This window comes from Pristiophorus japonicus, chromosome 20 (genome assembly GCF_044704955.1).
Source record: "Pristiophorus japonicus isolate sPriJap1 chromosome 20, sPriJap1.hap1, whole genome shotgun sequence".
Classification (NCBI taxonomy): domain Eukaryota; kingdom Metazoa; phylum Chordata; class Chondrichthyes; family Pristiophoridae; genus Pristiophorus; species Pristiophorus japonicus.
Window position 1 is genome coordinate 72,302,482 of NC_091996.1, and position 23,357 is coordinate 72,325,838.

Consider the following 23,357-nt stretch of genomic DNA (forward strand, 5'->3'; position numbering starts at 1 on the left):
CTCTCTCTCTGTGAGACGCTGGTTCTTGTTCTCTCTCTCTCTGTCACACTGGTTCTCGTTCTCTCTCTCTGTGAGACGCTGGTTCTTGTTCTCTCTCTCTCTGTCACACTGGTTCTCGTTCTCTCTCTCTGTGAGACGCTGGTTCTTGTTCTCTCTCTGTCACGCTGGTTCTCGTTCTCTCTCTCTGTGAGACGCTGGTTCTTGTTCTCTCTCTCTGTCACGCTGGTTCTTGTTCTCTCTCTCTGTGAGACGCTGGTTCTTGTTCTCTCTCTCTGTGAGACGCTGGTTCTTGTTCTCTCTCTCTGTCACGCTGGTTCTTGTTCTCTCTCTCTGTGAGACGCTGGTTCTTGTTCTCTCTCTCTGTCACACTGGTTCTCGTTCTCTCTCTCTGTGAGACGCTGGTTCTTGTTCTCTCTCTCTGTCACGCTGGTTCTTGTTCTCTCTCTCTCTGTCACACTGGTTCTCGTTCTCTCTCTCTGTGAGACGCTGGTTCTTATTCTCTCTCTCTGTCACACTGGTTCTCGTTCTCTCTCTCTGTGAGACACTGGTTCTTGTTCTCTCTCTCTGTCACGCTGGTTCTTGTTCTCTCTCTCTCTGTCACACTGGTTCTCGTTCTCTCTCTCTGTGAGACGCTGGTTCTTGTTCTCTCTCTCTGTCACGCTGGTTCTTGTTCTCTCTCTCTGTCACGCTGGTTCTCGTTCCCTCTCTCTCTGCCACACTGGTTCTCGTTCTCTCTCTCTGTGAGACGCTGGTTCTTGTTCTCTCTCTCTGTCACGCTGGTTCTCGTTCTCTCTCTCTGCCACACTGGCACTTGTTTTCTCTCTCTCTCTCTCTGCCACGCTGGGACTCGTTCCCTCTCTCTCTGATACACTCTCATATTGAGTCTCCATCATCGTCGCTCTCCCTCTCTCTCTGGTTCTCCACGAAGCCCACTGCTCTCTCTGACACACTTGCTCGCTTTGAGTCTCCATCATACTCCGTCTCTCTCATGATCTCTGGACTCTTAAATTCAGCATCAGAGAGACACAGTAAATTACTTCCAGATTCAAAATATCCATATTTTGGCTGCTGCTTGAAACAAGAGTAGATTTCGGGGGATAAAGGCAGCCAAGTGCGAATTTGTGCTCACCTGATAGGCCTTGTTTAACCAGAGCACTGAGCAAGACGTCATGTTCCCAATCCAATGCAGGTTCCCCGAGATCAGGTGCGTTTCATTCAGCCAACAGCCAAAGACATCATAGGGTTTATTCCTCACCCGGGACAGTAGTGTGAAGTCATCTAAAGGCAGAGAGCAACGGAGTCAGTAGCCAAGGTGTGTGAAATAAACAGTACTCACACAATCAGACAATGACACAGCACAGAAGGTCATACACAGAGCAATCCAGTCAGTCTCACTCCCCCGCTCTTTCCCGCAGCCCTGCAAGTATTTCTCATTCCCCTTTCAAAAGTTACTTCAGGGTATTGAATCTGCTTCCACCGCCCTTTCAGGCAACGCGTTCCAGATCACAACTCGCCACATGAAATGTATTTAATAACAAATATTTGCCCATATGTGGGCGGGATGTCCTGCTCCCGGTGCAGAAGTCCTACCCCGGCCGCCACACTGCTGTTACTGCCCCTCACAGGCAATCTCGCGTGGTCCGCTTCGTGTCAGGGCAAGGCGGGTTCCGGGGCGCTACTGTTGGTCAGCGCGAGGCAACTGCTGGGGTTAAAGGGGAGGGCGGGCGCGCGCTCTGCCGGGCCTCTGATGGCCTCCACTGGGCCACCAGAGCGGCGTGGTGCCACGTTGCATGACGGCGGCCCGGAGCGCACAAGGGAGGCAGAAGTCGGTGTGCTCCCCGTGTCCCCTTTAGCTTCCCCCTCACTTTAAGCGGATGTCGGCCCGGTTTGCGACCCGCGATGCTGGCGCTGTACCGATCGCGGCAACCTTGTGTGGCGCAGAACGATGTCCGCCGCAGGGAGGAAGCGGGTCGGCGCGCTAAAAGGTCACCGCGCACGGCGATGATGTCATAACATCCCAGTGTTATACAGTGACAGACCTGTACCCACCAGTACTGTACTCCAGTGTTATACAGTGACAGACCTGTACCCACCAGTACTGTACCCCAGTGTTATACAGTGACAGACCTGTACCCACCAGTACTGTACCCCAGTGTTATACAGTGACAGACCTGTACCCACCAATACTGTACCCCAGTGTTATACAGTGACAGACCTGTACCCACCAGTACTGTATCCCAGTGTTATACAGTGACAGACCTGTACCCACCAATACTGTACCCCAGTGTTATACAGTGACAGACCTGTACCCACCAATACTGTACCCCAGTGTTATACAGTGACAGACCTGTACCCACCAATACTGTACCCCAGTGTTATACAGTGACAGACCTGTACCCACCAGTACTGTATCCCAGTGTTATACAGTGACAGACCTGTACCCACCAATACTGTACCCCAGTGTTATACAGTGACAGACCTGTACCCACCAATACTGTACCCCAGTGTTATACAGTGACAGACCTGTACCCACCAGTACTGTATCCCAGTGTTATACAGTGACAGACCTGTACCCACCAATACTGTACCCCAGTGTTATACAGTGACAGACCTGTACCCACCAGTATTGTATCCCAGTGTTATACAGTGACAGACCTGTACCCACCAGTACTGTATCCCAGTGTTATACAGTGACAGACCTGTACCCACCAGTACTGTACCCCAGTGTTATACAGTGACAGACCTGTACCCACCAGTACTGTACCCCAGTGTTATACAGTGACAGACCTGTACCCACCAATACTGTACCCCAGTGTTATACAGTGACAGACCTGTACCCACCAATACTGTACCCCAGTGTTATACAGTGACAGACCTGTACCCACCAGTACTGTATCCCAGTGTTATACAGTGACAGACCTGTACCCACCAGTACTGTATCCCAGTGTTATACAGTGACAGACCTGTACCCACCAATACTGTACCCCAGTGTTATACAGTGACAGACTTGTACCCACCAGTACTGTATCCCAGTGTTATACAGTGACAGACCTGTACCCACCAGTACTATACCCCAGTAATATACAGTGACAGACCTGTACCCACCAGTACTGTACCCCAGTGTTATATAGTGACAGACCTGTACCTACCAGTACTGTACCCCGAGGTTATACAGTGACAGACCTGTACCCACCAATACTGCACCCCAGTGTTATATAGTGACAGACCTGTACCTACCAGTACTGTAGCCCAGTGTTATACAGTGACAGACCTGTACCCACCAGTACTGTACCCCGGGGTTATACAGTGACAGACCCGTACCCACCAGTACTGTATCCCAGTGATATACAGTGACAGACCTGTACCCACCAGTACTGTACCCCAGTGTTATACAGTGACAGACCTGTACTGTCAGAGTGGCAGCACTGAGGGAGCGCTGCCCTGTCAGTGTGGCCGTCTTTCGGATTAGACGTTAAACTGAGGCCCCGTCTGCTCTGTCAGGTGAGCATAAAATATCCGATGGCTCTATTCTGAAGATGATCAGGGGAGCTATCCCTGGTATTTTGGCCAATATTTATCCCTCAATCAACATCACAAAAAAAAACAGACTATTTGATCATTATCACATTGCTGTTTGTGGGTGCTTGCTGTGCGCAAATTGGTTGCATGTCAAAAAAGTATTTCATTGGCTGTAAAACGTTTTGTGGCATTCTGTGGGCATGAAAGGCGCTATATAAATGCAAATCTTTCTATGATCTAACTGAATGGCGGAGCAGGTTCGAGGGGCTGAATGGCCTCCTCCTGTACCTATATTGGCCAGAACCTGTTCTCCAGGCCTCATTTTGTTATCACCGGCCCCCAACCACCACTGCCTCCCCCCCTCTCCTGTTCCTGCTCACTGAAGCTACGCCAGTAGAGAAAGCATGAGGTACCTAGATTGAAGACTGCGATTTCACCAGATGACGAGCTGTGAGGCCCAATGTAGACTCCGGAGACGAGGAGGAGGGTGTCCTCAGCGTTGAACTGGGAGAACTGGGTGTAGCTCCAATTGTAGGGCCGCATGTTAGCGCTGTGCAACACTGAAATCTCCAAATCATTGCTCCATACCTGAAACACGCAGTGAGGACACTCACACACTTATAAACACATGTTGATAAAAGCTCGTGGACATGCGGCATTTCCCAGACCCTGCCGTAAGCTTCATGGACTCAGATCAGGCAGACATTGTCGGCAACAGACAGGACCAAATTGCACCTGACACGAGAAACATAGAAACATAGAAAATAGGTGCAGGAGTAGGCCATTCAGCCCTTCGAGCCTGCACCACCATTCAATGAGTTCATGGCTGAACATGCAACTTCAGTACCCCATTCCTGCTTTCTCGCCATACCCCTTGATCCCCCTAGTAGTAAGGACCACAGCTAACTCCTTTTTGAATATATTTAGTGAATTGGCCTCAACAACTTTCTGTGGTAGAGAATTCCACAGGTTCACCACTCTCTGGGTGAAGAAGTTTTTCCTCATCTCGATCCTAAATGGCTTACCCCTTATCCTTAGACTGTGACCCCTGGTTCTGGATTTCCCCAACATTGGGAACATTCTTCCTGCATCTAACCTGTCTAAACCTGTCAGAATTTTAAACGTTTCTATGAGATCCCCTCTCATTCTTCTGAACTCCAGTGAATACAAGCCCAGTTGATCCAGTCTTTCTTGATATGTCAGTCCCGCCATCCCGGGAATCAGTCTGGTGAACCTTCGCAGCACTCCCTCAATAGCAAGAATGTCCTTCCTCAAGTTAGGAAACCAAAACTGTACACAATACTCCAGGTGTGGCCTCACCAAGGCCCTGTACAACTGTAGTAACACCGCCCTACCCCTGTACTCAAATCCCCTCGCTATGAAGGCCAACATGCCATTTGCTTTCTTAACCGCCTGCTGTACCTGCATGCCAACCTTCAATGACTGGTGTACCATGACACCCAGGTCTCGTTGCACCTCCCCTTTTCCTAATCTGTCACCATTCAGATAATAGTCTGTCTCTCTGTTTTTACCACCAAAGTGGATAACCTCACATTTATCCACATTATACTTCATCTGCCATGCATTTGCCCACTCACCTAACCTATCCAAGTCACTCTGCAGCCTCATAGCATCCACCTCGCAGCTCATACTGCCACCCAACTTTGTGTCATCTGCAAATTTGGAGATACTACATTTAATCCCGTCGTCTAAAGCATTAATGTACAATGTAAACAGCTGGGGCCCCAGCACAGAACCCCACTAGTCACTGCCTGCCATTCTGCAAAGTATCCATTTACTCCTGCTCTTTGCTTCCTGTCTGCCAACCAGTTCTCAATCCACGTCAGCACACTACCCCCAATCCCATGTGCTTTAATTTTGCACATTAATCTCTTGTGTGGGACCTTGTCGAAAGCCTTCTGAAAGTTCAAATTATACCACATCAACTGGTTCCCCCTTGTACACTCTACTGGAAACATCCTCAAAAAATTCCAGAAGATTTGTCAAACATGATTTCCCTTTCACAAATCCATGCTGACTTGGACCTATCATGTCACCTCTTTCCAAATGCGCTGCTATGACATCCTTAACAATTGATTCCATCATTTTACCCACTACCGATGTCAGGCTGACCGGCCTATAATTCCCTGTTTTCTCTCTCCCTCCTTTTTTAAAAAGTGGGGTTACATTGGCTACCCTCCACTCGATAGGAACTGATCCAGAGTCTATGGAATGTTGGAAAATGACTGTCAATGCATCCGTTATTTCCAAGGCCACCTCCTTAAGTACTCTGGGATGCAGTCCATCAGGCCCTGGGGATTTATCGGCCTTCAATCCCATCAATTTCCCCAACACAATTTCCCGACTAATAAGGATTTCCCTCAGTTTCTCCTTCTTACTAGACCCTCTGACCCCTTTTATATCCGGAAGGTTATTTGTGTCCTCCTTAGTGAATACTGAACCAAAGTACTTGTTCAATTGGTCTGCCATTTCTTTGTTCCCAGTTATGACTTCCCCTGATTCTGACTGCAGGGGACCTACGTTTGTCTTTACTAACCTTTTTCTCTTTACATATCTATAGAAGCTTTTGCAGTCCGTCTTAATGTTCCCTGCAAGCTTCCTCTCGTACTGTATTTTCCCTGCCCTAATCAAACCCTTTGTCCTCCTCTGCTGAGTTCTAAATTTCTCCCAGTCCCCGGATTCGCTGCTATTTCTGGCCAATTTGTATGCCACTTCCTTGGCTTTAATACTATCCCTGATTTCCCTTGATAGCCACAGTTGAGTCACCTTCCCTTTTTTATTTTTACGCCAGACAGGGATGTACAATTGTTGTAATTCATCCATGCGGTCTCTAAATGTCTGTCATTGCCCATCCACTGTCAACCCCTTAAGTATCATTCGCCAATCTATCCTAGCCAATTCATGCCTCATACCTTCAAAGTTACCCTTCTTTAAGTTCTGGACCATGGTCTCTGAATTAACTGTTTCATTCTCCATCCTAATGTAGAATTCCACCATATTATGGTCACTCTTCCCCAAGGGGCCTCGCACAATGAGATTGCTAATTAGTCCTCTCTCATTACACAACACCCAGTCTAAGATGGCCTCCCCCCTAGTTGGTTCCTCGACATATTGGTCCAGAAAACCATCCCTTAGGCACTCCAGGAAATCCTCCTCCACCGTATTGTTTCCAGTTTGGTTAACCCAAACTATATGCATATGAAAGTCACCCATGATAACTGCTGCACCTTTATTGCATGCACCCCAAATTTCCTGTTTGATGCCCTCCCCAACATTACTACTACTGTTTGGAGGTCTGGAGAAAAGGCAGGTTAACACAACAGGGAGAGATCCTTCCATGGGTATTGGGAAATGAGTGGGGGCTGGAGAGAGCAAAATAAATGTTGTCAGGGTAATGTGTTCTGGCAAATAAATGTTGTCAGGGTAATGTGTTCTGGCAAAGAGCGTTAGAAAGAAGAGAAAGAGACAATAGAGACAGTGAGGAGCACAACATACAAGAGAGGAACAGAAGCAGACCAGGATTGGACGGAATGTACAACTAATACAGTCCGTGGGACTGCCCACCATCAATAGCAATCATATCGCAAAGGAACAACCTCTGTCGATTGCCAAACACTTCACACCGTCAGAAAAACAGAGCATTGGGAAACAGCTCAAGCAGTCATTCAACAGAGCACAGTGAGAGAGCTCGTCCCCTCACAATGAGAGAGCCCGTACCCTCACACACAGTGAGAGAGCCTGTACCCTCACACACAGTGAGAGAGCCTGTACCCTCACACACAGTGAGAGAGCCCGTACCCTCACACACAGTGAGAGAGCCCGTACACTCACACACAGTGAGAGAGCCCGTACCCTCACACACAGTGAGAGAGCCCGTACACTCACACACAGTGAGAGCCTGTACCCTCACACACAGTGAGAGAGCCCGTACACTCACACAGTGAGAGAGCCCGTACCCTCACACACAGTGAGAGAGCCCGTACCCTCACACACAGTGAGAGAGCCTGTACCCTCACACACAGTGAGAGAGCCCGTACCCTCACACACAGTGAGAGAGCCTGTACCCTCACACACAGTGAGAGAGCCCGTACCCTCACACACAGTGAGAGAGCCTGTACCCTCACACACAGTGAGAGAGCCTGTACCCTCACACACAGTGAGAGAGCCCGTACCCTCACACACAGTGAGAGAGCCCGTACACTCACACACAGTGAGAGAGCCCGTACCCTCACACAGTGAGAGAGCCCGTACACTCACACACAGTGAGAGAGCCCGTACACTCACACACAGTGAGAGCCCGTACACTCACACAGTGAGAGAGCCCGTACACTCACACACAGTGAGAGCCCGTACACTCACACAGTGAGAGAGCCCGTACACTCACACACAATGAGAGAGCCCGTACACTCACACATTGAGAGAGCCCGTACACTCACACACAGTGAGAGAGCCTGTTCCCTCACACACAGTGAGAGAGTCCGTACCCTCACACACAGTGAGAGAGCCCGTACCCTCACACACAGTGAGAGAGCCCGTACACTTACACAGTGAGAGAGCCCGTACCCTCACACACAGTGAGAGCCCGTACCCTCACACACAGTGAGAGAGCCTGTACCCTCACACAGTGAGAGAGCCCGTACCCTCACACACAGTGAGAGCCCGTACACTTACACAGTGAGAGAGCCTGTACCCTCACACACAGTGAGAGAGCCTGTACCCTCACACAGTGAGAGAGCCCGTACCCTCACACACAGTGAGAGCCCGTACACTTACACAGTGAGAGAGCCCGTACCCTCACACACAGTGAGAGAGCCCGTACACTCAAACACAGTGAGAGCCCCTACCCTCACACACAGTGAGAGCCTGTACCCTCACACACAGTGAGAGCCCCTACCCTCACACACAGTGAGAGCCCCTACCCTCACACACAGTGAGAGTCTGTACCCTTACAGAGAGAGAGGTCGTTGAGGAGCAAAATGCTGCAGAGGCTGCAATCTGAAATAAAAACAGAAAAAGCTGGGTCAGGCAGCATCTGTGGGGAGAAACCGAGTTAACGTTTCGGGTCTGTGACATAGAAACATAGAAAATAGGTGCAGGAGTAGGCCATTCGGCCCTTCGCGCCTGCACCACCATTCAATAAAATCATGGCTGATCTTTCACCCCATACCCCTTTAGCCATAAGGGCCACATCTAACACCCTCTTGAATATATCCAACGAACTGGCATCAACAACTCTCTGCGGCAGGGAATTCCACAGATTAACAACTCTCTCAGTGAAGAAGTTTCTCCTCATCTCAGTCCTAAATGGCTTACCCCTTATCCTTAGACTGTGTCCACTGGTTCTGGACTTCCCCAACATCGGGAACATTCTTCCTGCATCTAACTTGTCCAGTCCCGTCAGAATCTTATATGTTTCTATGATATCCCCTCTCATCCTTCTAAACTCCAGTGAATAAAGGCCCAGTCGATCCAGTCTCTCCTCACATGTTAGACCAGCCATCCCGGGAATCAATCTGGTGAACCTTTGCTGCAGTTCCTCAATAGCAAGAACATCCTTCCTCAGATTAGGAGACCAAAACTGAACACAATATTCCAGCTGAGGCCTCACCAAGGCCCTGCATAACTGCAGTAAGACCTCCCTGCTCCGACACTTAAAACCCCTAGCTATGAAGGCCAATATACCATTTGCCTTTTTCACCGCCTGCTGTACCTGCATGCCAACTTTCAATGACTGATGAACCATGGCACCCAGGTCTCATTGCACCTCCCCTTTTCCTAATCTGCCGCCATTCAGATAATATTCTGCCTTCCTGTTTTTGCCCCCAAGTGGATAACCTCACATTTATCTAAATTATACTGCATCTGCCATGCATTTGTCCACTCACCTAACCTGTCCAAGTCACCCTGCAGCCTCTTAGCGTCCTCCTCACAGCTCAAACCGCCACCCAGTTTAGTGTCATCTGTAAACTGGCGATATTACACTCAATTCCTTCATCTAAATCATTAATGTATGTGGTAAATAGTTGGGGTCCCAGCACTGAGCTCTGCGGCACTCCACTAGTCACTGCCTGCCATTCTGAAAAGGACCCATTTATCCCAACTCTCTGCTTCCTGTCTGCCAACCAGTTCTCTATCCACGCCAGTATATTACCCCCAATACCATGTGCTTTAATTTTGCACACCAATCTCTTGTGTGGGACCTTGTCAAAAGCCTTTTGAATGTCCAAATACACCACATCCACTGGTTCTCCCTTGTCCACTCTACTTGTTACATCCTCAAAAAATTCCAGAAGATTTGTCAAGCATGATTTCCCTTTCATAAATCCATGTTGACTTGGACCGATCCTGTCACTGCTTTCCAAATGTGCTATTTCATCCTTCATAATTGATTCCAACATTTTCCCCACTACTGATGTCAGACTACCATTCTACCGTTTTCTCTCTCCCTCCTTTTTTAAAAACTGGTGTTACATTAGCTACCTTCCAGTCCATAGGAACTGATCCAGAGTCGATAGACTGTTGGAAAATGATCACCAATGCATCCACTATTTCTAGGGCCACTTCCTTAAGTACTCTGGGATGCAGACCATCAGGCCCCGGGGATTTATCGGCCTTCAATCCCATCAATTTCCCTAACACAATTTCCCGCCTAATAAGGATATCCTTCAGTTCCTCCTTCTCACTAGATCCTCAGTCGTCTAGTACTTCCAGAAGGTTATTTGTGTCTTCCTTTGTGAAGACAGAACCAAAGTATTTGTTCAACTGGTCTGCCATTTCTTTGTTCCCCATTATAAATTCACCTGAATCTGACTGCAAGGGACCTACTTTTGTCTTCACAAATCTTTGTCTCTTCACACATCTATAGAAGTTAGTTTTGCAGTTAGTTTTAATGTTGCCGGCAAGCTTCCTCTCATACTCTATTTTCCCCCTCCTAATTAAACCCTTTGTCCTCCTCTGCTGAATTCTAAATTTCTCCCAGTCCTCAGGTTTGCTGCTTTTTCTGGCCAATTTATATGCCTCTTCCTTGGATTTAACACGATCCTTTATTTCTCTCGTTAGCCACGGTTGAGCCACCTTCCCCGTATTATTTTTACTCCAGACAGGGATGTACAATTGCTGAAGTTCATCCATTCGTCTTCGTTTTCCCCTTCGTCAGAACGGGAAAAGTTCAAAATGTAATAGATTGTTGAGGAAGTACTGGGGCAGGGAAAAGGGGAGGGATGGAAAGAACAAAAAGGAAGGTCTGTGATAGGATGGAAGGCAGGAGAGAGAGAGACAAAGGGGCTGATGGTAAAAATGAGATGGTAATGGCACAAGTTAGGAAACAGAAGATGAGTTTCGATGGGAAGTGAATGGCAGAATCATCACCAGCTTCCCTGGGGAAGAGAAAAAAAGGGGGGGTTGTAAAAAAAAAAAAGAGGAAAGGGAAAAAAAATCAGAGAGAGTATTTGCACTCGGTTCTTCTGTGTCCGACTGCGCATGTGCTCACTGGACTCCACCTCCTTTTTGAGCATGGGCCCCCGATTGGGTCGAGCATGCGCAGTGCGACGTATGGGGAACACTGGTGGGGAGGGGGGGGGGGAAGAGAGAGACTGGGAGGAAAGAGAGAGAGAGAGAGATTGGGGAGAGAGAGAGAGAGAGAGAGACTGGGGGGGGGGGGGCGAAGAGACAGACAGACCGGGGGGAGAGAGAGACAGACCGGGGGGAGAGAGAGAGAGAGACCTGGGGGAGAGAGAGAGAGAGAGAGAGAGAGCGACCGGGGGGGGGGGGTGAAAGAGAGAGAGAGACTGGGGGAGAGGGAGAGAGAGAGAGACGGGGGGGGGGAGAGAGAGAGAGAGAGGGGGACTGGGGGGGAAGAGAGAGACTGGGGAGGGGGGAAGAGAGAGAGAGACTGGGTGGGGGGGGGGGAGAGAGAGAGACGGGGGGGAGAGAGAGACTGGGGGGAGAGAGAGAGAGAGATTGGGGGGAGGGAAGGAGAGAGAGACGAGAAGGGAGGGAGTGAGAGATTAAGGGGGGGGAAAGAGAGAGAGAGAGAGAGAGAGAGGAGAGGGAGAGAGAGAGAGAGACGGGAGAGAGAAATGGGGGGGGGGGGGGGGGTGGATGGCGTGGGAGAGAGACAGAGACTGGGCGGGAGAGATGGGAAGCCGGACAGGGGATCGGAGGGGAGAGTGTGAACTCAGGGAAGAAGGATCACCCTCTTCCAACCCCCTTTGCATCTACACCCGATTTCCCAGAAATCTCAGTGTTTATGTGACAATGGACATCGTTGTAGTGGATGAAATCATGAAATCCGGAAGTCACAACAGTCACTATTCACCATACCCAATAAACCTGTTAACAATCTGTGGCCCAGACACAATGCCCCATCTATGGCGGGGCATCAGGAACTTGGGCTGGGGGGGGGCGGGGAGCAGGAACGTGGGGTGTGGGAGGGGGGGGGGTAGGGAACGGGCTGGGGGAGTGGGGGGAACTTGGGCTGGGGAGGGGGGGTGCTTGGGCTGGGGGAGGGGGGGTAGGGAACGGGCTGGGGGGGTAGGGAACGGGCTAGGGGCATTGGGGGACTTGGGCTGGGGGAAGGGGGGACTTGGACTGGGGAAGGGGGGGACTTGGACTGGGGGTGGGGGGTAGAGAACGGGCTGGGGGAGGTGTGGTAAGGAACTTGGGCTGGGGGAGGGGGGGTGCTTGGGCTGGGGGAGGGGGGTAGGGAACGGGCTGGGAGGGTAGGGAACAGGCTGGGGGAGGGGGGGTAGGGAACGGGCTAGGGGCATTGGGGGACTTGGGCTAGGGGCATTGGGGGACTTGGGCTAGGGGCATTGGGGGACTTGGGCTGGGGGAAGGGGGGGACTTGGACTGGGGGAGGGGGGTAGAGAACGGGCTGGGGGAGGTGTGGTAAGGAACTTGGGCTGGGGGAGGGGGGGTGCTTGGGCTGGGGCAGGGGGTTGCTTGGTTGGGGGGGGTAGGGAATGGGCTGGGGGAGGGGGAGGACTTGGACTGGGGGAGGGAAGTAGGGAACGGGCTGGGGGAGGTGTGGTAAGGAACTTGGGCTGGGGGAGGGGGTGCAGGGAACGGGCTGGGGGAGGGGGGAACTTGGGCTGGGGGAGGGAGGGACTTGGGCTTGGGGGGGGGGGTGCTTGGGCTGGGGGGGGGGGATGGGGACGGGCTGGGAGAAGAAACTTTGGCTGGTGGAGGGGGGTTGGTAAGGAACTTGGGCTGGGGGAGGGGGTGTAGGGAACGGGCTGGGGGAGGTGGGGTAGGGAACGTGCTGGGGGAGGGGGTAAGGAACTTGGTCTGGGATGGGGGGAACTTGGGCTGGTGGAGGGGGTGGAACTTGGGCTGGGATGGGGGGGGGTAGGGAACTGGCTGGGGGGGGGAACTTGGGCTGAGAGAGGAGGAGGGAACTTGGGCTGGGGGAGGAGGAGGGAACTTGGGCTGGGGGAGAGGGGGGAACTTGGGCTGGGGGAGAGGGTGTAAGGAACTTGGGCTGGGGAAGGGGGAGAGAACGTAGGCTGGGGGAGGGGGCAACTTGCGCTGGGGGGGAATTTGGGCTGGGGGAGGGGTAAGGCACTTGGGCTGGGGGAGGGGAGGGAACTTGGGCTGGGGGAGGGGAGGGGTGGGTAGGGAACTTGTCCTGGGATGGGGGAGCTCTGTCTTCTCTGGGGTCTGAAGTCAGAATGGCTCGAATTACACTTTGCGAACTTGGGCTGGGCGGTTCCAATTACACATTCGAGAGAAACTTATGGGTGTGTCTTATCCTCCAAGGGGACCAATCAGGTCATGAGATCATGGAGAGCCAATCAGAGCATTTTGTAGTGCAAATAGCTGCGTCGCAAAAAAATAGAGGCAGAGGTTACGGTCTGAAATTGTTGAACTCGATGTTTTGTCCAGAAGGCTGTAAAGTGCCTAAGCCAAAGATGAGGTGCTGCTCCTCGCGCGTGCGTTGAGCTTCATTGGAACCATGTCAGAGTGGGACAGGAACGGATAATTAAAGTGACAGGCAACTGGAAGGTCGGGGTCACGCTTACGGACGGAATGGAGGTGTTCCGCAAAGCTCTCTAGTCATTGACCCGAAATGTTAACTCTGCTTCCTCGCCACAGATGTTGCCTGACCCGCTGAGATTCCAGCATTTTCTGTTTTTATTCCAGACTCCAGCATCCGCAGTATTTTGCTTTTGTGTTCTGCAAAGCGGTCCCCCAATCTGGGTTTGGTCTCCCCAGTGTAGAGGAGACCACATCATGAGCAGCGAACGCAGTAGACTAAATTGAAAGAAGTACAAGTCAATCGCTGTTTCACCTGGCAGGAGTGTTTGGGGCCCTGGACGGTGGGAAGGGAGGAGGTAAAAGGGCCAAGTGTTGCATTTCTTGTGATTGCATGGGAAGGTGCCGTGGGAAGGGGAGGGGTTGTTGGGGGTGATTGAGGAGTGGACCAGGGTGTCGTGGAGGGAGCGGTCCCTTTGGAACGCTGAGAGGGGAGGGGAGGGGAAGATGTGATTGGTGTTGGGATCTTGCTGGAGGTGACAGAAATGGCAGAGAATGATCCGTTGACCAGTGAGAGAGCTCGTACCTTGACAAAACAGTCTTTGGAGCAGGATCCAAATAAGTAGCCATTGTGAGAGAAGCTAATGTGTAAGACCTGGTCACGATGCTCCTTCAGAGTCTCCACCTCCACACACGGAATCGTATCGTACAGCCTCCGGAACTCATCCAACCATGAGATCGCAGCTGCAAGAGACAAGATGTCTGCGTTAACCTGTGGTCGGCTACAGCAGCACAGTCTTCAGATATTTCGTTCAGGTTATCGTCTATCGTGACTCAGCATCCAGCACCCTGGTACAAACTCTGTTAGGGCATTAACTTGGGCATTTTACGGAGAAGCCACAGGGCCGATAGTGAGAGAAATGGAAAGGGGCACACGGGAGTTGTTCTCTGAGAGTGGGTTGACACACAATGTTGGGGCAGTGCAACGCCTGACTATCTGGCTAGCCTGACCTGGCTGTGCTCAGCACCTGGGCCGGGATAAAACACCCCAGCGTGAGCATCCCTCACCTTCACCAGTGCATAATCTCACACAACAGGTAGGAAGTAGCTCGGAATCCAACAGGCTCCTTGCAAGAGCGTGGCTGCCTCAATGCTGATAATACCTGCGTCTCTGAACACTCACCACCAGCAAGCACCACTCCTTCAAACATCGGTCGATCTCCACCTTCAATATATTCAATGACCCAGCCTCCACAGCTCTCCGGGGCAGAGAATTCCACAGATTCACGACCCTCTGAGAGAAGACATTCCTCCTCATCTCAGTTTTAAATGGGCGACCTCTTATTCTGAAACTAGTTTTAGATATCCCCATGAGGGGAAACATCTACCCAGTCAAGCCCTCTCAGAATGTTATGTTTCACTAAGATGACTTCTTATTCGTCTAAACTCTAAGGAGTATAGGCACAACCTGCTCCACCTTTCCTCATAAGACTTCCCCATCATCACCTAGTGAACCTTCTCTGAACTGCCTCCAATGCAAGTATACTCCTCCTTAAATACTGAGTGAGTGCTGCACTGTCGGAGGGGCAGTACTGAGGGAGTGCTGCACTGTGGGAGGGGCAGTACTGAAGGAGTGCTGCACTGTGGGAGGGGCAGTACTGAGGGAGTGCTGCACTGTCGGAGGGGCAGTACTGAGGGAGTGCTGCACTGTCGGAGGGGCAGTACTGAGGGAGTGCTGCACTGTCGGAAGGGTGGTTTGGAGTATCATGAGAGTGGAAATGAGGTGATGAGGGGGATGGAGGTGCTAAGAAGTCAAGCTGATACTATACATAAGATGAACTGAAGCAACACATTGCAGCACAGGAAGGAACAGTGTTGCGGCAATCCGGTCAGATGTGGGAGGTTCGAGCAGTTCACTGAAACACATCTGTGGGAAGTGTCACCAACGCATGTTGCTCGAGCTCAGAATGCCAGAACTGGAGGAGGAGATGGAGACAGTGAGACAGATCAGGGAGGGAGAGCAGTTCCTGGAGTGATTGTTGGAGAGAGTAATTACACATGAGATAGGGAGCAGGCAAGAGGAGGATGATGGGTGCCTACCTGAGCAGTGAGGAAAGGTGGGAAGGAAAGGTTTGAGCAGGAGTGTCCAGAGTAAGTGATGCTCCAGCTTCCTGTGGGGAGAATGATGACTCGGGACAGGGCCAGCAAATAAATATCAATGGCCCCAACAAATCAGGTAAAACAGACGGAAATGCAGTACTGAGAGGGGTAGCAATGGTTCAACGGGCTGACACAGCTTCTGCAGGCCAGACACCTGGCCCTTGACCCACTACCCAGACCCCCACAGGCCCAGACACACAGCCCCAGACCCACACAGCCCAAGATCCCCACAGCCCCAGACCCACACACACGCAGCCCCAGACACACACAGCCCCAGACCCACACAGCCCCAGACCCACACAGGCTCAGACGCACACAGGCCCAGACACACAGCCCCAGATCCCCACACAGCCCCAGACCTACACAGCCCCAGACCCACAAAGGCTCAGATCCCCACAGCCCCAGACCCACACAGCCCCAGACCCACACAGCCCCAGACCCACTCAGGCCCAGACACACAGCCTCAGACCCACACAGGCCCAGACCCCCACAGGCCCAGACCCACACAGCCCCAGACCCACACAGGCCCAGACCCACAGCCTCAGACCCACACAGCCCCAGACCCACACAGCCCCAGACACACAGCCTCAGACCCACACAGGCCCAGATCCCCACAGCCCCAGACACACAGCTCCAGACCCACACAGCCCCAGACCCACACAGCCCCAGACCCCCACAGCCCCAGACCCCCACAGCCCCAGACCCCCACAGCCCCAGACACACAGACACACAACCCCAGACACACAGCCCCAGATACCCAGACACACAGCCCCAGATACACAGGCACCAGACACACAGGCCCCAGACACACAGCCCCACTCCCCCGCTCTTTCCCCGTATCCCTGCAATGTTTTCCCTTCAAGCATTTATCCAATTCCCTTTTGAAGGTGACTATTGAACCTGCTCCCACTGTCCTTTCAGGCAGCGCAATCCAGATCACAACAACTCGCTGCGTAAAAAAAATTCTTCTCCTCTCCCCTCTGACTCTTTTGCCAGTCACCTTACTCTGTGCCCTCTGGTTACCGACCCTCCTGCCACTGGAAAGAGTTTCTCCCTATTTACTCTATCGAAACCCCTCATGATTTTGAACACCTTGATTAAATCTTCTCTGCTCGAAGGAGAACAATCCCGGCTACTCCAGACTCTTCACAAAAATGAAGTCCCTCACCCTGGAATCATCCTGGTAAATCTCCTCTGCTCCCTCATCCGAGGCCTTGAAATCCTTCCTAAAGTGCGGTGCCTAGAATTGGACACAATACTCCAGCTGGGGCCGAACAAGTGTTTTATAAAGGTTGAGCATAATGTCCTTGCTTTTGTACTCTGTGCCTCTATTTATAAAGCCAAAGATCCCATATGCTTTTTTCTGCCACCATCAACGATTTGTGTACATACACCCCACACCCCCACCCCCACCCCGCGGTCTCTCTGTTCCTGCACCCACAAATTTCATCTGCCACGTGTCTGCCCATTTCACCAGTCTGTCTCTATCCTCCTGAAGTCTGTTACTATAGGGAAGACTAGAACTAGGGGGCATAATCTTAGAATAAGGGGCCACCCATTTAAAACTGAGATGAGGAGGAATTTCTTCTCTCAGAGAGTTGTAAATCTGTGGAATTCGCTGCCTCAGAGAGCTGTGGAAGCTGGTTCATTGAATAAATTTAAGACAGAAATAGACAGTTTCTTAACTGATAAGGGAATAAGGGGTTATGGGGAGCGGGCAGGGAAGTGGAGCTGAGTCCATGATCGGATCAGCCATGATCGTATTAAATAGCGGAGCAGGCTCGAGGGGCCTTATGGCCTACTCCTGCTCCTATTTCTTATCCGCCTCATAGCTTACTACATTTCCACATTTCGTGTCAGCTAAAAACATTGAAATTATGCCCTGTGTATCCAAATCCAGGTCATTAATATATATCAAAAGGAGCAGTGCTCCCAATACCGACCCCTGTGGAACACCACTCGATACTTCCCTCCCATCTCAAAAACAACCGTTCACCGCTACTCTCTGCTTTCTGTCCCTGAGCGAAGTCCACGCTAACGCCAATGATGTGGGTAAAGAAAGGCCAGAGGTTCCGCGGGATGAGTTTAGGTGATTGGAAACAAGTTTAGGAGCCGGACCTCATGGGTGGGAATCTCAAGATTCTTTCCCCAGCCATGTGCTGGAAGAGGGAAGCACAGGAGGAATAGGGAAATCAATCCCTGGCTGAAGGAGTGGTGTCAGGAAGAGGCGCCCATCTTCCAAAATTCCATAGATTCTAGAACGGTTCCCATGGATTGGAGGGTGGCAAATGTAACCCCACTATTTAAGGAGGCAGAGAGAAAACAGGGAACTACAGACCAGTTAACCTGACATCAGAAGTAAGGAAAATGCTAGAATCTATTATTCAGGACATGGTAACAGGTCACTTAGATAATAATAATAGGATTGGGCAGAGTCAACAGGATTTATGAAAGGGAAATCATGTTTGACAAATCTGTTAGAGAGTTTTTGAGTTTGTAACTAGCAGAATAGATAAGGGGGGGGACCAGTGGATCTGGTATATTTGGATTTTCAGAAGGCATTCGATAAGATGTCACACAAGAGTTTATTAAACAAAATGAGGGCTCATGGGATTGAGGGAATATAATAGCATGGATTGGGGATTGGTTAACGGACAGAAAACAGAGAGCAGGAATAAACGGGTTATTTTGGGGCTGGCAGGCTGTAACTAGTGGGGTGCCGCAAGGATCGGTGCTTAGGCCTCAACTATTCACAATCTATAGCAATGATTTGGATGAGGGGACCAAATGTAATATATCCAAGTTTGCTGAAGATACGAAGCTAGGTGGGAATGTAAGTTGTGAGGAAGATGCAAAGAGGCTTTAAGGGGGTATAGGGAGACTAACGGAGTGGGCAAGAACATGGAAAATTGAATATAATGTGGAGAAATGTGAAGTTATCCACTTTGGTAGGAAAAATAGAAAAGCAGAGTATTTTTTTAAATGGTGTGAGATTAGGAAATGTTGATGTTCAGAGGGACCTGGGTGTCCTTGTACACGAATCACTGAAAGTTAACATGCAGGTACAGCAAGCAATTAAGAAAGCAAATGGTATGTTGGCCTTTATTACAAGAGGATTTGAGTATAAGAGTAAAGATGTCTTACTGCAATTATATAGGGCCCTGGTGGGACCGCATCTGGAGTATTGTGTACTGTTTTGGTCTCCTTACCTAAGGAAGGGATTGCAATGAAGGTTCACCAGACTGATTCCTGGGATGGGGGGATTGTCCTATGAGGAGAGATTGAGTAGACTAGGCCTATATTCTCTAAAGTTTAGAAGAATGAGAGTTGATCTTATTGAAACATACAAAATTCTTACAGGGATTGACAGGGTAGATGCAGGGAGGATGTTTCCCCTGGCTGGGGTGTCTAGAACCAGGGGTCACAGTCTCAGAATAAGGGGTCGGCCATTTAGGACAGAAATAAGGAGAAATTTCTTCATTCAGAGGGTGGTAAATCTGTGGAATTCTCTATTCCAGAGGACTTTGAAGGCTCAGTCTTTGAGAATATATAAGACAGAGGTCGATAGATTTTTGGATATTAAGGAAATCAAGGAATATGGGGATGGTGCAGGAAAATGCTGAGGTAGATGATCAGCCATGATCTTATTGAATGGCGGAGCAGGCTCAAGGGGCCGAATGGCCAACTCCTGCTTCTAATTTATGTTCGTATGTACCGCGACTCTATTTACCCACCTTTGACCCATATCTCTTGATACCCTTACCCAACTAAAATCTATTGATCTCAATCTTGAAAATTTTAATTGCCTCCCCACCATCTACAGCCTTTTGAGAGAGAAAGTTCGAGAATTCGACTACCCTTTGTGTGAAGAAGTGCTTTCTGACATCAATCCTGAACTGCCTAGCTCTGATTTTAATATTGTGCAACCCTGTTCTGGATTCCCCACCAGTTTAAAAAAAAGACTTGCATTTCTATAGCGCCCTTCCTGACCACCGGACGTCCCAAAGTACTTCACAGGCAATGAAGTACTTTTGAAGTGTTGTCACTGTTGTAATGTGGGAAACGCGGCAGCCAATTTGCACACAGCAAGATCCCACAAACAGCAATGTGATAATGACCAGATCATCTGTTTTAGTTACATTGATTGAGGGATAAATATTGGCCAGGACACCGGGGATAACTCCCCTGCTCTTCTTCGAGATAGTGCCGTGGGATCTTTTACATCCACCAGAGAGGGCAGATGGGGCCTCGGTTTAATGTCTCATCTGAAAGACGGCAGCTCTCCCTCAGTACTGCCCCTCCGACAGTGCAGCGCTCCCTCAGTACTGCCCCTCCGACAGTGCAGCGCTCCCTCAGTACTGCCCTTCTGACAGTGCAGCGCTCCCTCAGTACTGCCCCTCCGACAGTGCAGCACTCCCTCAGTACTGCCCCTCCGACAGTGCAGCGCTCCCTCAGTACTGCCCCTCCGACAGTGCAGCGCTCCCTCAGTACTGCCCTTCTGACAGTGCAGCGCTCCCTCAGTACTGCCCCTCCGACAGTGCAGCACTCCCTCAGTACTGCCCCTCCGACAGTGCAGCACTCCCTCAGTTTGAAACGGTCAGGGAGAGGGAGGTGGTCGCTGGAGATGGAACATCGGCGGGGCTCAGGTACAGAGGAGTGAGAAGGTCGGGGCGTATGAGTGGCGAGAGTTTGTGGCATAGGTGCGGCAAGAGATCATGGCGTAGGAGTGGTGATTGTTTTTGTGGTGGAGGAGCGGCGAGAAATCGTGGCGGAGGAGCGGTGCGAGATCACGGCAGAGGTGAGGCGAATGTTTGGCAGAGGAGTGGCGAGAGATCGTGGCGGAGATGCAGCATATGAGGGTACGGGGCTCAGAAGAGGCGAGGGCCCAGGGGCAACACCGGCCAGCCCACACTGCGATATGTGTGCGCACTCGGTCCATGCAGCAGAGCAGGTCTCCAGTCGTCCTGGTTAACCCATAGCCACTGGTCTAGCTCTGTCAAGCCCGTGTGGTGGCTGGTGTGCAACGGTCACCACACGTTAAAAAAATTCACGCACAGGCATCTTCCACCCCCTCAATTGGAGTTCAGGACTGGAACATTGGGTCCTTCATTGAAACATCTGTGAACTCATGGAAGCAAGTCATCCTCGAGGGACTGCCGATGATGATGATGATGACTCCCTCAGTACTGCCCCTCCGACAGTGCAGCACTCCCTCAGTACTGCCCCTCCGACAGTGCATCATTCCCTCAGTACTGCCCCTCCGACAGTGCAGCACTCCCTCAGTACAGCCCCTCCGACAGTGCAGCACTCCCTCAGTACTGCCCCTCCGACAGTGCAGCACTCCCTCAGTACTGCCCCTCCGACAGTGCAGCACTCCCTCAGTACTGCCCCTCCGACAGTGCAGCACTCCCTCAGTACTGCCCCTCCGACAGTGCAGCACTCCCTCAGTACTGCCCCTCCGACAGTGCAGCACTCCCTCAGTACTGCCTCTCTGACGGTGCAGCGCTCCCTCAGTACTGCATTGGAGTGTTAGCCTAGATTTTTGTGTTCAGGTTTCTGGAGTGGGGCTTGAACCCACAACCTCCTGACTCAGAGGCGAGGGTGCTGCCCAATGAGCCACAGCTGACACTCATAGTTTCTCTGTATCTGCTCAATTGAATTCTTTTTATCATTTAAACGCCGCATTTAGATCATCTCTCAACCTGTCCTGAAAATTTAACCTTTTCAGCCCCAGTACCATTCTGGTGAATCTGCGCTGCTCGCCCACGAAGGCCACTATATCCTTCCTGAGGGGCAGGGCTGAGAACTGAACCAGTTCCCCAGATGGGGTCTGACCCGAGCTCTGTACATTAGTGTCTTCGACCAGGCCAACATCCCCAGCATCGAAGCACTAACCACACGCGATCAGCTCCGCTGGGCAGGCCACATAGTTCGCATGCCAGACACGAGACTCCCAAAGCAAGCGCTCTACTCGGAACTCCTTCACAGCAAATGGGCCCTAGGTGGGCAGAGGAAACGTTACAAGGACACCCTCAAAGCCTCCCTGATAAAGTGCAACATCCCCACCGACACCTGGGAGTCCCTGGCCAAAGACCGCCCTAAGTGGAGGAAGTGCATCCGGGAGTGTGCTGAGCACCTCGATTCTCGTCACAGAGAGCAAGCAGAAATCAAGTGCAGGCAGCGGAAAGAGCGTGTGGCAAACCTGTCCCACCCTCCCTTACCCTCAACGACTGTTTGTCCCACCTGTGACAGAGACTGTGGTTCTCATATTGGACTGTTCAGCCACCTAAGAACTTCCGCGATTCTGAGGGACTGCCTATGATGATGTACAGCTGAGGTGTAAGCCAGCCCCCTTGATACCATGAGGAGCCCTATCCCAGAAAACTGTCTGAGCCGATAGCTCCTGCTGACCAGCTGCTTTGTGTGAGCATGAGAATTAACCCTTTACATGCTGTTTTGAACAGTGCGCAAGTGACAGTGACAGGCCTGTACCCACCAGGACTGTACCCAGTGTTATACAGTGATAGGCCTGTACCCACCAGTACTGTACCCCAGTGTTATACAGTGACAAACCTGTACCTACCAGTACTGTACCCCAGTGTTATACAGTGACAAACCTGTACCCACCAGTACTGTACCCGTGTTATACACTGACAGGCCTGTACCCATCAGTACTGTACCCCAGTGTTATACAGTGACAGACCTGTGCCCACCAGTACTGTACCCCAGTGTTATACAGTGACAAACCTGTACCCACCAGTACTGTACCCGTGTTATACACTGACAGGCCTGTATCCACCAGTACTGTACCCCAGTGTTATACAGTGACAGACCTGTACCCACCAGTACATCAAATACAAGAAAAAAAACAAGTTTTGCCACATTGCCCTTAAGAATCCTGGGAAAGTGACGAATTAATGCTAAAGTAGGAAAAATACTTGCATTTATATAACGCTCCTCACAACCTCAGCGTTTTACAGCGAGTGAAGTATTTTAGAACGCAGTAACGACTGAGGTAAGCCAGAAAGCAATGACGTGACAAACCTGGGTGGCGGGGGACTGATCGATTCACATTGTAGTAACGGTAAAAGAGATCCCTCCACAGAAACTCGTCGCGGGACACTCCGTACCACTGCCGGCAGGTACCGCCCGCCGCCAGCACATCAGGGTGCTCCAGGCACAGGAAGACCTCGAGGAGGATGGTGTCCGGCAGCTGGGTCAGGCCCCCTCCGTCCATCGCATCACTCTGAGCCCATTGCACTGAATAAAGAAAAGGAAGACAAGAGAATAAGGCAGCGTGGCTGTGTTTGGGGCAGAGCGGCACGATACCGAGGGCAGGACACACTGCAGCTCCCACTCTGCTCAGACCTTCCCCCAACCGTGGAAAGGTTCGGTAACGGGTGTCAGCAATCTGACAATAGCTCTGATATTCCACTGATGGTGGTCCTTCCAGCCGTTCACAGGCAGGACACTGAACAAGGTTAATCGGTACAACAATCCACTGTTGCAAATTGCTAAAATACCAGGGATAGATATCACAACGAGTTGAGAGAGTGATAGAGAAGTCAACAGGCCATTACACTGTACAGATGGTAATAGATCAAGAGGATATTCACACAATAAACTAACGTCATTCAATGCTTGAGGGTAGCAACAATCCTCTCCCCAACAAATAACCTCAC

At 51.0% G+C, this 23,357-nt stretch overlaps 1 protein-coding gene across 2 annotated transcripts in view; it reads right to left on the bottom strand.

Annotated features, from left to right (window-relative positions):
• fbxw5 (F-box and WD repeat domain containing 5) overlaps positions 1 to 23,357 on the bottom strand; it is a 117,307-nt gene that overhangs the window by 24,704 nt on the left and 69,246 nt on the right. For both annotated transcript variants that reach the window (XM_070862991.1, XM_070862990.1), the window contains exons 2-5: positions 22,720 to 22,935; positions 14,102 to 14,259; positions 3,933 to 4,107; positions 1,130 to 1,278 (exon numbers count right to left, since the gene is read on the bottom strand). In XM_070862991.1, the coding sequence (XP_070719092.1) occupies positions 1,130 to 1,278; positions 3,933 to 4,107; positions 14,102 to 14,259; positions 22,720 to 22,912 (675 nt within the window). In that variant the 5' untranslated portion in view covers positions 22,913 to 22,935. The remainder of the gene's footprint in view (positions 1 to 1,129; positions 1,279 to 3,932; positions 4,108 to 14,101; positions 14,260 to 22,719; positions 22,936 to 23,357) is intronic.